Here is a 15,961-nt window from a genome sequence, read left to right as displayed (position 1 = left end):
GGCCGACGTGGACCGTACCGCCTGTCCGATCGGCTAGCTTTAATTGACACGGCACGCTTCTTCAAGCGCATGCGTCGTCGATCCACGCATGCAGGCAAGCATGGGGGACTGGGATCTGGCGGGGACGGCACACAGTGGCTCCAGCACAGCCGGGCCGCCGTCCAGCGCGACGGGCGAGCGTCGCGACACCGCGCCGGCGACCCGATCACTGTTCCGGCGTTAAGGGCCGGGGGCGGGCAGCTAGCGCCTGCATGCAGCGACCAACAACTGACACGAGACAGTTGGGCCGCCGAGCTAGCTAGCTAGCCCGGCCGGTCGCCGTCGCCGAGAGGCCGGGCAACGGCACGGCCCGGCCCGGCCCGCCCCCGCGATGGCACGGTACGGCGCCCCATGACCCCACACGCACGCTGTGCGATGCTACGTGCTTTTGCCGCGCCGCATTAAACCCGCACGTGCGACGCCGTACGGCCCACATGGTGCGGCTCCACCGCCGATCGCGCTGGGCGCTGGCTGCGCGGCGTCCAGCTCTCGCCCCCTCCGATGGACACCGTCTTTTGGTTGCATGCATGGGTCGCACGTACGCTGTACAGTGCGCGGACAGTAGCAGGATAGCAGCGGCGTGCGCGCGCGCGTCCAGGTACGTGCGGGCTCCGCGCGTACTTACACGTAGAGGGGCACTTGGAACAGTCATATGCTGACGTGCGTGTAATAAACATCGAAACATGCGTGCATGTGCGAGGGCTAGCTCCACCTTCACACATGCTGTTGCTGTGCGCCCGTGCCTGCCGCTGTACAGGTAAATAGCTGCCCGTGCAGTGGAAACAACTGGCTATATGTATGGCAAGATAAAATGGGTGTGTTACTTTTTGTCCTTTTGTCCATGCGTGTATAAACTCTATGTTTTTTTCTAAAAAAATTATCTCGCTAATGTGACTGAACTTTAAAAGGATAGTAAAAGCTTAAAATGATTAATCGCACGTAGCCATGGGCGGAGCTAGGGTATGCCCCTGTATTCCTTGGCATACCCAAGGTTTGGGAGAAAATACTAATAAGTATACACAGATATAAAGTATCTCTAAGAGTCTTTCTAAATTACACTCTCTAAATTATTATTTGGATAGTCTTCTGCACAAAAATCGCATTCTATATATTTTCACTCTCTAAAAGTTTTTCTATATCTTGTGTACACTCTAGAAAATTATTTCTATTATCTATCTTTGACTAGCGAGAAACGCGGAATGGAGGATGGCTACATTTGGATAACCACTTAGAGAAGCTGTTGGAGGATATTTTTTCTATCAAAATCTCTATTCCTAGCTACGAAGAAAGATATAGAGAGTCTTGCTCTGCGTGTCGCGTCCGCCCCTGATGGCCTGACCTCCGTATCCCGTCCATTTAGCGTTCAGTGAGACGGTGGCTCCCCGCTCAGGTGCTCCTCCCCCCACTCCGGCAACCTGACAGCCTCGTGACCTCGGGTCTTTACCCCATCAGCTATCACTCATGAATCATGTCCTCTCCTCCTAACGCGAGTTGCGAAGGACGGAAGGTGCCGACCACCGGCCCGTTGGGGCACTGGGCACTGTCGGCCTTGCAGTGGCGGCCAAGACGCCAGCAAACGGCACACCTTCTGCGACCCTTCTTCGACCGGTGGCCCTACTCGGACCACTATTTTATAATATTATTTAATTATTCATGTTTACAACTTATACTTGGATCACTATTGTGAATTTGTTATTATTATTATAACTTTTTGTCCATTATATTTTGTATTTGATTTTAAATTTTTTTACATATGGCATACCTAGTCATAAATTTCCTACTCCGCCACTGACGTAGCCTGAAAACCAAAAATGAAACTGTAGGACCTTGTACATGCACTCCGATCCGATCCCTTTTCTACGTTCGTCTCTGCTCGCGTGTTCTTTACAGTGACGATACGCCGAATGCGTGGAGCAGATATAAGACAAGTACGCATATATGCCAGCGAAGCATGCATAAATATCGCAAAGATATACGCTGCCATATCGCAAAGACAAGCTCGCGACGTCGACGACAGACTGCATTGGTCATGAATCTCGATCAGTATCTCATCATGGCCAGGTGCTTGTTATTGTACGGCCGCCTAGCTTTGTAGCCGTCATCATGCAAATAATTATGTCTATTCTCAATCAAGTTCATATTACAAGCAGGTAGCTAGTGGTCTTGGCCTTGCTTGTAGCCGTCATCAGGATTATCTTTGGCCGATTCGGGTGCACGTATGAGGGTTCCGTGCCTTGTTTTCTCATGGTGGGCTCGCTCGATCATCGGCACAGGAACGACTCGTCGCGCTAATCCCTTATTCTGAAATACTTGTAGCAATGTAGTAATGATTGAGATTAACTGATGATGGCGATCAGGGAGGACGAAGGCCGGGCCGGGCATGCATTCATCAGATCAGACCACTCGCGCGCCCGCCACGACACAGGAGCGTGCAAGCGATCGAAATGTAGTATGCCAATGGGGTTGATGGCCGCTTGTTGCAACGGAGGGAATACCAAAAACTCCAAAAGAAACGCCTAAGATCCTAGAATAATAACGAAAACTCCAAAAGAAACTCCAATTTGGAACGCAGGGAATTCCAAAATTGTCATCAGATAAGCAAGCGTACAGTTATTAGTGCATCATAGTCACCGGTAATAGCAAAACCCAAGAGAGAGAGAGAACAAAAAAAGAGCTCGAAGATATTTCGTTCTCGCCACAGGTAGCACCAGAGCACAATCATGAGCTTTTAGCAGCGCTGATACGTGAAGCTCACATGTCGACTTGTTGTTTCTAGTGTCTAGCAGCTAGCTACCCGATTGTTGGGGCAAAATATCTCGGGGTCTTGATTAAATAATGCCATCGGTCGACAGGAGATACACGCACGCTTCTCTCGCTGTCGCCAAATTCTCTTGCCGCCCACGTTCTGGACGCTTCCTACGTCTCCATCGCATACACTTCGCTAGCGTGCTACGCATATCTCTACGCGCACACGTACGCCCCGCCCGACGAACGAGAGCCTTTTTTCCGTTTTGCGATGGAGGATCGGACAATAATTGTCGCTCCATCGTCAGAGGATATGCATGCATGAAAAGGCAGGTCGATCTGGCTGGCTGGCTGGACGTAACGGATTCGCGGGACCAGGCGGCTGGCGTCCATGCTAGCAGAGTACTCGCGAGCCGATCTGCATGGACTGAGATATGCGTGCCAGACTGAGACCGATCGATCGACGCTAACGGCTTCCATGTGCGCCCGCGATTTCTTCTGTGATCAACGGCGATGCGATGCAGCTGCCGCGCCGATCTTGTCGCGTGTCTCGATTCGGAGGCCCAGCTGATATATATATATATATATATATATATATATATATATATATATATATATATATATATATATATATATGTATGTATGTGTGTGTGTGTGTGCGCGTGCGTGCGTGCGTGCGTGCGTGTGTGTGTGTGCACGGTGTACCGGCGTTCGTATACATATACGTACGCTATCGGCTAGCTCTACAAAACTACCTCCCGGTACGTACGCCGTCGTCTTTTACCTAGCAGGGGTTCGTACATCGTACCACGAGCCAGACCTGTATATACGCATGATCGAGATTACTGGGCGCGGCTAGCTTAGGACGGAGGTGCCGTCGACGGTGGGGGTGCAGCAGAAATGCAGCGAGAATGAGAGATAGCAGCGAGTACCATATATGGCTTGTCGTGTACTCGTGTAGCATGCAGTAGCACCTACCGAGCTGAGTGCATACAGGTACAGCAGCAGGGGTAACGTGCAAACACGCCTGATTCCTGCAACCTTTTTTTTTTGAGAAAAATCATCACTCTTTATTGATTGATGACTCGAGGAACTGCGATACAAACGCCTTCAGACGGTGACATCAACCATACCATTCTACCTAACTCACGATAAACTGAACTTGTAGCTAAGTTATGAGCATCTACATTAGACGCTCGACCTTCATGAACAAATTCTGCACACACGAAAGCTCCTGCTCTGGCCTGATCTCCTCGACAATGTGTGCATATACGCCCTTGCTCCCACTCTTGATATTCCTAACCACGCTGATGTTGTCAGTGGCAAGACGAATCTTTCTGACTGCATGCTATGGCCTCCATCGATTCTGGGTCAGTCACACCCTCGACAGTCTTTTTTTTGAGAGGAAGGTAGACTCTTAATTGTTTACAATGTTTTGAGGTACATGCAATATTTCTAGACAACCAAGGAACCACACATATCGCCCTGGTGCCAAGTTACAAACACTTTTAGCAAAAACATGAGCCTCGTTATTAGAGTCTCTACCCTCATACTTGAAAACTACTTTCTGAAATAAAGTGGTTCTAGCTTTGATTTCATTCAGGATGGCAACATAAGCACACAAATTTTGCTTCTGAATATTCATGATCACCTCCAAACAATCTGAAGCTATTACACATTTGCCCACACCCAAATCAATAGCCAAGGAAGTTGCTTCATTGCGCGAGCCGTTACCGTTGGACATGCCTTCTTGACAGATAGCTGCCGGCGAGTACAGATCATCGTCAGCGCAAAGGGACATGTCTGAGTCGTCGCCAGTGCTTCACTGAGTAATAAATCTTTCTCTAGTTCACTCCCCTACGACAGTCTCTTTTCTTGTCATGCGTGAAACGGACAGAGCACTAGTAAACCGCAGCCTACCAAGCACTTACATTGCGATACACTACCGATGCGGAACGTCGATGCGAAATAGGCCGTGTCAGCGAAGATCCAACCAATCCTTGCACCATCGGCAACAACAAGCGCTGCCACTTGGGGGTCCCCACCTTGTCCTATACGGATCTGCGTCGAGCTCGCATAAGAGTATAAGACGCATCGCTGTGTCAACCGGCAACGGAGAAACACAGGCCCGGGAGGGCCTTTCTCCAAGAAGCAAGGAGCCGTGCCCGATTACTAGGCACGCTGATGCTGGCGGGGCTCCGCCTCCCAGCCCCATTGGTGTTGGTGCTGCCTTGACTAGGTCACGAGAGGCATCCCAAAAATATACGGTTCCAATCATCCACTGATCGGGTACCCAACTTGCGAGCCATTTTAGTGTGTCGCTGTATTGACTAGGCTTCAACTCATGGTGTGCCGGCCGGACCCGCTGGCCATTGTTGCTCCTTTCAAATGTCAAGCGCCGCGGGAGCTCTTGACTTGAACACAACCACACTGGCTAGCACTTGCAGCGTCGCTTCTCTGACGAGGCTCTGCTTCCTGATCTGCGTCCGGTCTGGAGAGTGGTGACCGACCGTTTTTGGTTTTGTGCCCTGAAGATTTTCTTCTTGTGGCAACCCGCCAAAGGTGAACTCTGGTTGTCTGACCAGACAATTCTCCTTTCGCACGAACGGGGAATTGAGCAAGCTTGAGCAGCAGCAACCCGGCTCTGACTAGTAGTAGTACTAGTACACCGAAACAGACGAACGTGCAACCCGGCTCCCCTCTGCTGGTCCGATTAAAACCGCGCCAAAAATTGGACCGTGGCCGTTTCTTGGACTCCGATCCCGGCCGGGCCGCCGTCCCACTAATCGGACCGGTTCACGGGCACAGAATCCCGGCCGTACACCAACGACCTCGCGCGCGCGCGCACGCACAAGTACACAGACGGCTGCCGCGCGCCGGCCTATTTATATCCCAACAAGCAAGCTAGCGCAACCACATGCAAAACACACCTCGTCAAGTGGCACAGCAAGCCGTGGTGCGCGAGAACTCCCAAGTCCAAGCGTCTAGCTCCAATGGCTTCCACGGTGACGCTGGAGAAGACGACCACCGTTCAGAGCGGTGGCGGCACGGATGCCGGGTCGCCCAGGACCGTGAGGTCTCCTCTCCTGATGAAGGGGCGCAAGGTCGGCGACTGCGGCGGCGGCGAGGACGCCACGGACAAGTGCTGCGGCCGCCGCAGGTGCGAGCTCGTCAGCTACGACAGGCTCCCGGAGTTCCTCAAGCACAACGAGTTCATCGTCGACCACTACCGCAGCGAGTGGCCGATCAAGGAGGCGCTCCTCAGCGCCTTCTCCATCCACAACGAGACCATCAACGTCTGGACGTAAGAGATCGCTGTTCGCCGGGAGCACCAATCAACCGGCGGCGATTGACCCGCTTGAACGAACTGACGTTTCCTTGATAATTTCCTTCAGGCATCTGATTGGCTTCTTCGTCTTCCTCGCGTTCACCACGTGCGCCGCCACGATGGTGCCAATGGAGTACGAGGCGTCTCACTCTCACCTGGCGACGACGTCCACGGGACGCCTGCCCAACATCACCGGCAACGCAATGGCGCTGATGACGAGCGACTACAGCGCCGAAGGAGCGGTGGCGGACACAATAATAATGAAGGCGCTGCTGCGCAACGCGTCCGTCGAAACCGAGGCCGCCGCCGCCGCCGCGCTGTCGTCGGCACCGGGGCACCGCGTCGCGCGGTGGCCGTTCTACGCGTACCTATGCGGCGCCATGTTCTGCCTGCTGATGAGCAGCGCGTGCCACCTGCTGGCGTGCCACTCGGAGCACGCCAGCTACGTGCTCCTCCGCCTGGACTACGCCGGCATCACGGCGCTCATCGTCACCTCCTTCTACCCGCTCGTCTACTACACCTTCCTGTGCGACCCCTTGGTGCAGGCGCTCTACCTCGGCTTCATCACCGCCTCCGGCGCCGCCGCCGTGGCCGTCTCCCTGCTCCCGGTCTTCGAGCGGCCGGAGCTGCGGTGGGCGCGCGCGGGGCTGTTCGCGTGCATGGGCATGTCGGGGCTGGTGCCCATCGTGCACAAGATGGTCGTGTTCGGGGCCCGCCCGGAGGCCGTGGTCACGACGGGGTACGAGATGGCCATGGGCGCCGCCTACCTGGCCGGCGTGGCGGTGTACGCCACCAGGGTGCCCGAGCGGTGGATGCCCGGGCGGTTCGACCTCGCGGGGCACAGCCACCAGCTGTTCCACGTGCTCGTCATCGCCGGCGCCTACGCGCACTACCTCGCCGGCCTGGTCTACCTCGGCTGGAGGGACATGGATGGGTGCTGAGGCGAGGCGACTGAGAGGGCGACGCGCGCAAGCTGTAGAAATCTGACCGGATTTAAATTACTTGTCGCTTGACTCTTCCTTTGGTTTTCTTGTTGTATTTTTGTTTTGCAAAAAGTGAACATACATGTACCAAGGCAAAAGAAATGTAACCAAATAAATTAATTTGGATAATTGTTGTAATAATAATAAACAAACTGTTGTAGCGTATGCCGACACGACAAAATGTTGTACTCGCACTACGTCATAAGTGAAGCGGCTCGGACATTGGGAGATCCGGCAGCGAAATGCTTGGCTTTGTGCCATCTTGGGCGGCACGACACGAGCCTAAATTTTGAGCGTGCAAAGATGATTGTGGAGCTGTTGGCTTTGTACCCTTTTTGGCGGGCGGACTAATCTATGCCGTGGCTGTGAGCGCGACGACGAGGAGGGTCCATCCGCATGTGCGTGTATGTGGCGCGGGCTGGGCCGGCCGGCGATCTCGAACCGGCTCCAACTGGGTTGGCGCCGTCGGAAACGCACGCCAGCCCCGAGTCCGGGTCGACGAGTCAATTTTGAGGCACCGTAGAATTCATAGTCATGACGAGAGAGAGAGAGAGAGAGAGAGAGAGAGAGAGAGAGAGAGAGAGAGAGAGAGAGAGAGAGAGAGAGAGAGAGAGAGAGAGAGAGAGAGAGAGGAGAGAGAGAGAGAGAGAGAGAGAGAGAGAGAGAGAGAGATGGGTAGGCTCCGGCCGGAATTTCGCTGCTGGAATCTGAAGAGCTAGAGCCAGATGCAGGCATGTAGGAGCAGGTTCGCGGGTTGATGTGATGCTTCCACTGACCGGTCGAAGTTGCGGTGTGTCCTGCAACAGCTTTACAAAGTGCAGGCGTGCCGACCGCCATTGCTCCGACCCGGAAACATGTGCCGCCACTGTTATTATACTCCGTAGCATTTCTTGCGTAACGAAAGTCTTTATCTTCTCAATGTAGTAACTTGCCGCAAGATGTTGTAGGGTCAACTCGGTCAAATTACCGGTTCGAGCAGAGTAGGGTCAATTTTGGAACGAAATTGACCGAACGCGCTTGGCCGAGATGGCCCGAATGCCCGATGCCAGCCCAATACGCTGGATGTTTGTGCGGCCCACCATGTATATACGCCGGAGAAGCCACCAGATTCAGCCTGTTCCAAACAACAAAAGCTCAGACAACCTAAAACCATTGCTTAGGGATGTACTCCCTCCATTCATTTTTGATAGCTATATTTTAAAAACTCAAATGTTCACAAATGATAGCTATATTTGCTAATGGCATGGGCTGTGGCAATAAATAGCACTAGTAACGAGGAGTTTCCAGTTAAAGCATTGGAGGACCAACAAAAAAGTCCGTGTTGTATTTATTATATGATAAGTAAAGTTATTTTCCTTGGTCTTTGTGTCAAGATGAAATATAGCTATCAAAAGTGAACGGAGGGAGTAAATTGGTAAGCACCTCCAACTCTAATTAGTTCAAATATTTATACTAATTTTTAAAAAATACTAGTAAAGCACACGTACAGTACGCACGTGTTAAAAAACAATCCTATTGAGTACATGTTTTATATTAATACAACACATATAATAGTTGCTAAAGAGGTCAAATCTTGCAAATCTTTATTAAATTTATATATTTTTTATTTTAGAAGCAAGAAATATTAAAAAAATAATAATTGCATCATAGTTGATTCACTGGCTGCAATAACTCCACTTGTTACGAGTCAGGAAGTCTTCAGAACCTGAAAGCATTCAGAAGAGAGAATAATCAATTTTCTGCTAGTCCTCAAAAATAAAAGCAAATGAAATTGATTTCGATCTCTGGCTGGTAGGCATTACGTCTCATACGTACTTTTTTAAAAAAAAATATGCATGGCTGTATGTATGTATGGAGTACGTATGGACTATCGCTGTTCTGTACGTCGCACATCTCGACCAGCATCTGAATCCCGATCGTGTCACCATTTGCAAATGGGTGACCCTTACGTGCACCTCCAACCTTTTTTAGTTCAAAATTTTATACTAATTTTTCAAATTGAGATATTGTTTTAGAAATTTAGTACAAAAGTTTGAATTAGAGAGAGTTGGAGGGGCCTAATAGATACCAATTGGCACCCCTAGCCCTAGTCACCAAGGTAGGTACTCCTGTCTTTCTGGAACAAGTACAGCATGGCACTCTTGGTTCAGTCATTGGCCAGAGGCCAGTGGTTTTCTGGTTGATCCAAGCTTTTCATCCAGTTGGTTATCGGCGCCCTGCTGGGCTCTATCCTCTCCTCTCTCCACTCGGCCACCTCAGGGTCCCTCGAGCCCGCCGGACGCACGCCCCCAGCTGAAGCAAGAAGCAAAGCGACGCAACAGGGCGCGCCGCCGCCACGTCGCGGGAGGCGGCCCCAAGCCCCGGCTCCCGGCGAGAGAAGTCGGCTTCTTCCATCTAACTTGAGCACTAATCCACTAAACCCGGGCAAGAAAACAAGCGGATGCGTCCGCCATAACGCACAGGATATCGTGCGGTTGCGCGGGCCGGCCGGGACCATCCCATCCGTGTGCAAAAGCCAGGGCGGTCCAGTTGTTGCTGCAAGAACACACCTGTTGCTTGGCCTCGATCGCAACCTCTTGCCCCCATCCTTTTCTCCCGGCCATGTGTTCTTCGCTGCTCCGGGCGCAAGCCTACTCTTCTTCACTTCAGGGAGACGGAACGGGAGCACCCCTTTTCGGCTGTGCTTGGAATTGAAGACAAGGAAAGGACTGTCTGAATCGTCACACGACACTGAATTTTGTCTCTCTCGCGTCTGCGGATTTTCGTAGCCGTAGCCGATCAGCTAAGGTGGAGTGTGGATGCCGTACTTGATCTAGAAAAGTTCCAACGACCATCACCTGAAACGAATTGCTATCTAGTTTTTTGTTGTCCGATCGCTTGGGGTTAGGGCACGGACAGTGCCCAGGATCTTACCGTTTACCGTTTGTTTGGTTGCGGGTTGGGTGGATTGGAGCCACTCCAACTTAGGTTTTATGGATGACTCCAACCCTCTTCATGTTTGGTTGGTTTTATTGGGATGGGTTGGTGTAACGAAAATGACCTCTCATGCCATATTTCAATATAATATTTTGGTGATTAATATAGACAACACAGCACTTGGACTAATATGATTGTTAAGATAAACATTCTCAGGATTTTAGTTTCAAGTGATGACAAAGAGAAGATAGGCGTAGCTAGGCCCGAAGGGCCGCCCCTACGCTCTTCGGTCCAAGGGACAAGAATTGAAGAGACCGTGAAGAAATCCAAGTCAAAAAAGTTAAGACAGAGATACTTTAGTATCACCGGTTAAACCGACGCTGAGAAAATTACATGCGTCGGTGCATTGACTTGGAGCACACCAGAAAGTTTAGTATCACCGGTTGAACCGACATTAGGAAAGTTGAATACGTCGGTGCATTGGACCCAGAAGCTGAGGCAAAGTCTATACACCGGATGAACCGACGATAGGATATTGGTGAACGTCGGTGCAGTTGTCCAGAAAGTTGTTTTCAGAACAACTACACTCACCGGTTAAACCGACGTAGCATCGGTTGATTGCCCGTACACGTAACGGCTAGTTTTTGAGGCGGGCAGTTTAGTATCACCGGTTGAACCGACGATGACTTTGGAGGTGCGTCGGATTAACCGGCGTTAAGTGTTTTTTTCTGGCAGCTTTTCTCCAACGGCTATATTTGCTTGGGCTGCTTATATATACCCCCAAAGCCGGGTCATTTGAGGTTGCTGGAGACCAAGGAAGCATATAAGAGTTCAAGATCATCTCCAACCACCATAGAGCTTCATTGTACATCATATAGGCTTAAGCACACTTGTGAGAGTGCTTAGTGCTTGTTTAGGCTTAGTTTTTGAGAGAACTAGCTTGAGTGAAAGCCTTGCTGCGGCAAGCATCTTGTGATTCGTCGTGTGACCCTCCGACTTGGTATGGAGAGACAACGACACTTTGTGCGGGGGAAGAGGAGACCCCCTCCTTGGCGGAGAAGCTCCGTAGTGGATTTCGGCTGGGTGACCGAGAGAGACGGTGGCGGTGCACGAGACTCGGTGTCTTGTGGGCACTTGCCTTTACTTTCCAGCAGCGCCTTGGTGGTGTAGCGCAAGACGGTGATCAGAAGAGCCTCGGTGTCCCGTGGACGTAGGCTTTTGTGCCGAACCACGTTACATCACCGTGTCCTCTCGGGAGTTTGCATATCCTCTCCCTTACCTCTTTACTTACCATATTACGTTTCCGCATTTACTCTATCTTGTGTGCCTTTACTTTCCTAGTTAGCTTGATTAGGATTGGCTATAGGTTGCAAGTCTTTTAGGGATAAGTAGAGAGTAGCATAGATAAACCTTAGTCATAACTAGTATGTGTAGGACGTATTAGGTTTATCTTATGCAAATAGATTGAGCCCTAGGATAGAAAGCGATTAGCGACCCAATTCACCACCTCCCCCTCTAGGGTCGGACACCCCGGTGATCCTTACAGTTGGCTCCAACCCTTAATCTTTGTTTGGTTGGAGGAATTGGGATATGAAATGGATGGCAGATTAATTCCGTTAGTGGGTCCCACGTGTCATTCTCCTCTCTCTCTCCATTTCATCCTTTCTTCTTCCTCCAGCGGAGTCGGCAGGTGTGACATCCCGAAAAAAATTTACTAATTAAATCACGCGCTAAATTATTTTCAAAATTTATTTTTCATCGTTGAGCTCAAACCTTAATTCCTCCCCAGAGCTTTCCGCCGTCTCGACACCCGACTTCATTCATCGTTCCACCCTTTTTCCGCTGACCGTACTTCCCTCTTTTTCCTCGCCGCTGTCCCATCCCGCGCCGCTCGACCGCCGGTCGGCCACGCGCGACCGATCGCCGCGGTCGGCGCCGACGCATCTCCCCCTTTCTCTTTTTCCTCTCCCCTTTTCTTTTTCTTTTTCTCTTTTTCCCATTTTCTTTTCTTTTCTCCATTTTTTTTATTTTTCTTTTTCCCTTCCTCCCTTCTCCTCTCTCCTTCCTCTGCTCCTGAGCACCACCCGGACCGCACACCCCGTGTCGCACGCACGAGCGCCGCTCCCCGGCCTGCCCTGCCCCGCGCCCCGCTCTCGGCCGGCCGGCGCGCGCACCTGCCTCCCTGGCCGAGCGTCGCGCTGCGCCAAGCCGACCCGGGCCGTGCACGCGCACGCGTGCGCACGCGCTCGCCGTGCCGCGGTGCGCCGAGCCGCGACACCGGCCGCCCGCACACGCCGCCGTGCCAAGCCGCCGCCCGAACGTGCGCGCCACCCACCGTCTTGACCGCTCGCGCGTGCACCGCGTGCCCGCACCCCCCGCCGCTGCCACCTCCGCGTACCCACGCCGCGCACCGAGCCGCAACGCCGCGAGCTCCGTCGAGCCCACGTGCGCCGCCCCGCCACCACCTTCCTGTGCCCACACAGCACCGCCTGCGCCGCTTGCAGCCTGCCCGACGCGTCCCATCCCACCTCGTCGCCCGCACCGCCGCGTCACGACACGAGCGAGCGGCCGCAACGCCATTAACGCGCCCGCACCACTCGCCGGCCTCCGCTCGCGTCCCACCAAACCCCCACAGCCTTGCCACGCCTTTAAAAAGGCCCTTTCCCTTGCTGCCGAGCTCCACAAACCACCTCCATCACCGCACAGCCCCCTCCCGAGTCCCAGCGCCGCCGCTCGCCATTGCCGTCGCCGGCCACCGCGGAGCCCCCCTCCCCACTGCCCCTCGGCCCGAATCGAGGTAGGAAATGGCACCCTCGAGGCTCCCTGGTGCTCCTCCCCCTCTCCTTTACCACCGCCGCCCCTCTGGGACACTGGTCCGGGGCCACCGTCGCCCGCTGCCGCCCGCCGTCGGGGCCAGGCCATCTCGGGCCGCCTCGGGCCGAGCTGCGGACGGGGATCGGACCCCCGCATCGCCGTGACCCTTTCCCCCCTCACTCCGATCGTCCCCGAGGCCCAGGGCCGCCGGTCGAGCGCCGCCGACGCCCTATGGCCGCCTCCTCTATTTCCCATGGAGGGAGGAGGAAGAGAAAGGCATATTTGCCCATAGCCCCCTCCCCTTTCTGCTATTTGTAAAAGAGCCCCTCTACCTTTTAACCATTTTGCGAAACGGACCCTTCTTTCTATTATATTTCAAAGTAAACCATCCTCTTATGTAAACTTAATTCTAAATAGACCCCTGACCTTTCCAGAATGATCCAAATGTTTCCAAAAATTATAAACAGGCCCCTGCCTTCTCGAGATTAATTATAAATAGGTCCCTGACTCTTTATTTAACCCCTAGACCTTTATACGACCTGTCATTTTATGCGCCAGACCATTTCCGTTTGACCCGAAACTTCACCACGCCATTTCAAATGAAGTTTTGGCCGTGCCATTAAGAAATCGGCCAAAAATATCACTTCGACCTCTATATCTCAATTGACTCCGAATCGACCTCAACGATAAAGCTTGTATTTCTGTTTCTTGATCGTGTGTTTGTTTGTATGCGTCGTAGACCACGGTGTGAACGAAGGAGAGCCCGTTAATGAGCAGGACTGTGAGCCAGCGAACGAGGACCCGTTCCGCGACCCCGAGCCTGAAGGACAGTGCTTCGACCAGGACCTCCCCGAAGGCTTCGAAGACGGCAAGTTCAATCCCATCCTTTGATGCATGCTTTTGTTCTAGTTTTTATAAACACAACCCAATTGCCTGTTTTACAAAATTGCATATGTTTTGCTTGCTGAAAACACGGTTGGATAGCCACCCCTTGATTTGTTATGATCATTCCTTGACCACCTAGATTAATGTCTGAATGTGTTGTTTGGACGTTAATCACTATTAGAACGCTGCGCTTAGGACCTCATACTCAATACAACTTGTTTTATAAAGAAAATGTGTGCGTGTGTGGGAAGGGATAAAAGTGGATTTTCGAAAGATAAGTCTAGACGGGATGGATGGCATTTCTGTGTGATTTGCCGTTTGGTGTGCTTGTACCTGTGTGGTTAAGCAAGGAAGGGAGATATTCATCTTGTCACAACTAAGGACCGAGTTGGTGTGTCATCTCACCTAACTCTATTATCGTTCAAACCACTCGACCGTTGAATGGGCAACGGCTTAGCATAAACCCCACTAGTTAGTCTGATAGCATCAGGAGAGCTGAGAGCAACGGGTGATCAAGAAGAAGGGATTAGCTCTGTGTGACTTATGCCCCGGTTACAACCTCTATGATAGGTCAATGACGCCTTGGTGCATCCCGTGATGGCTAGTCAGGTCTAGCTAAGGTGGGTAATGGCTTTGTTGGGATCTGCACCGACGCTACGGTGATCGAGCTACGGTACCCCGCTTGTGGATAAAGTTGCACACCTCTGCAGAGTTAAAACCTATTCGAATAGCCGTGCCCATGGTACTGAGTGAGTTATGGTGTGGTCACATAACTAGTGTTTATTGTGGGATGGGTTGGCATGAGTTGTTTTGGAAATGTGTCCGGCAGTTGTGTCGTGTGCTACGGCGGATGAGGAGTCTGGTAGCAGTTTAAAACTTGGATCCTGTGTGGATCAACCCCTCGTGTTACTTGGTACAAGAAACTGGTTTTGGAAAAACACTTTCTTTCAAATGAACCCCTGCATAAAATAATGCTTTCCGCAAAACAAACCCTAGCCTTACCCTTGAATTATCCTGTGCATTATACTCTGTTATTTCCCCTCCGTGGGTGTGATTGGACTTGCTGAGTACGTTTGTACTCACCCCATTCTTAATTTTTACAGAGGAAGACCCAGACTTCGTTCCGGACAACGTCGAGTAGGGTATCGTCCTGCACCCAGCCTTGCCTGTGGATTAGGGTCACCCGCAGGAGATACCACATGGCGCAAGACTCTGATGTCTTTCTTTTTATATTTAATATCGTTGCGTGTGTGTGGATTGTAATCCTCGCGATAGTGGCGCTTCTCTGCTCACTACCACGCAGAGTTGTACGGTAATGAACCATCTGATGTAATAAATGTGTCATCAGCCTCCTGGGACTGATGTTTGTAAGACATTTAAGTCTTCTCTATGAGGGGACGCTTCAGGTGGTATCAGAGCCGTAGGTTGGCCGTAGGACGTGACCCTAGGAGTGAAACCCCTTTTCTGGCCCTTTGACACTAGAACTTTTCTTTCCTTAATCTTTCTTTCACACAAACACTCACCACTGGTTCTTGCCCTGTTCCAGATGGCTGACAATGGATGGATTGGTAGAATCTGTCACGCAGAGTCCGGCCTTCCTAAGTTGTTGATACTCAGCCTGGAACGCATCGGAGTTGTGGACCCACCAGAGTTTGTCTACCGGGAGTACGACTCCAAGGGCACTCTTCGGTGCGACCTGATGATCTTCGTGTGAAGGAGCATCCGCTTCCCATATGTGGACCCTTGGTTCATCTCCACCACTGGTTTTCGCTTTCTGGACACCTATCGAAAAGCCGCCCGTAAAGCCCTGCGACGTCTACGCGTGATCTACAGGCATCACTTCAGCGGACTCCTATGGGATTTTTCCCGCCGACTGAAGGAAGAGGACGCACATGGATTGCCCGGATGAGAGGACTCAGAAGAGAAGAAGAAGACCTGGAAGATACGGTCTCCCACCCATCCATCTATCTCACCGGCCTGGATGAGCTCTACCGCGAACAAGCGGCACAATTGAAGCAACAGGTCCAAAGAGCAGAAAAGGCAACCCAGGAGTTGGATGAACAACGAACAAGAGCCGCACGCGCCGAGTATTCCCTGGCCGCTCTCCAAGCCCAAATGCAAGAGTGTGAGGCAGAACTGGAAGAACAACAGACGAGAGCCACCCGCGCCGAGGATTCCCTAGCCGCTCTCCAAGCCCGAATGCAAGAGTACGAGGCTCGCAGAGGAATAGGTGGATGGATAGAGGAAGAAG

At 52.0% G+C, this 15,961-nt stretch overlaps 1 protein-coding gene across 1 annotated transcript; it reads left to right on the top strand.

The window, feature by feature from the left end:
* Nucleotides 1-5,736: 5,736 nt before the first annotated feature.
* On the top strand, nt 5,737-7,163 carry LOC120693083 (heptahelical transmembrane protein 4-like). The gene is made up of 2 exons (XM_039976487.1): nt 5,737-6,088; nt 6,180-7,163. Exons 1-2 carry the CDS (start codon nt 5,778-5,780, stop codon nt 7,051-7,053), a joined length of 1,185 nt encoding a protein of 394 aa, XP_039832421.1. The 5' UTR covers nt 5,737-5,777; the 3' UTR covers nt 7,054-7,163.
* The last annotated feature ends 8,798 nt before the right edge of the window (nt 7,164-15,961 follow it).

This window comes from Panicum virgatum, chromosome 9N (genome assembly GCF_016808335.1).
Source record: "Panicum virgatum strain AP13 chromosome 9N, P.virgatum_v5, whole genome shotgun sequence".
Lineage (NCBI taxonomy): Eukaryota > Viridiplantae > Streptophyta > Magnoliopsida > Poales > Poaceae > Panicum > Panicum virgatum.
Note: the sequence above shows the minus strand (reverse complement) of the source record. Positions and strands in the feature narration are given on the sequence as shown.

Coding starts and splice junctions, on each gene's coding strand:
- LOC120693083 (XM_039976487.1), top strand. CDS start 5,778: ATGGCTTCCACGGTGACGCTGGAGAAGACGACCACCGTTCAGAGCGGT. Junction 6,089..6,179: donor GAGACCATCAACGTCTGGAC/GTAAGAGATCGC, acceptor AATTTCCTTCAG/GCATCTGATTGGCTTCTTCG.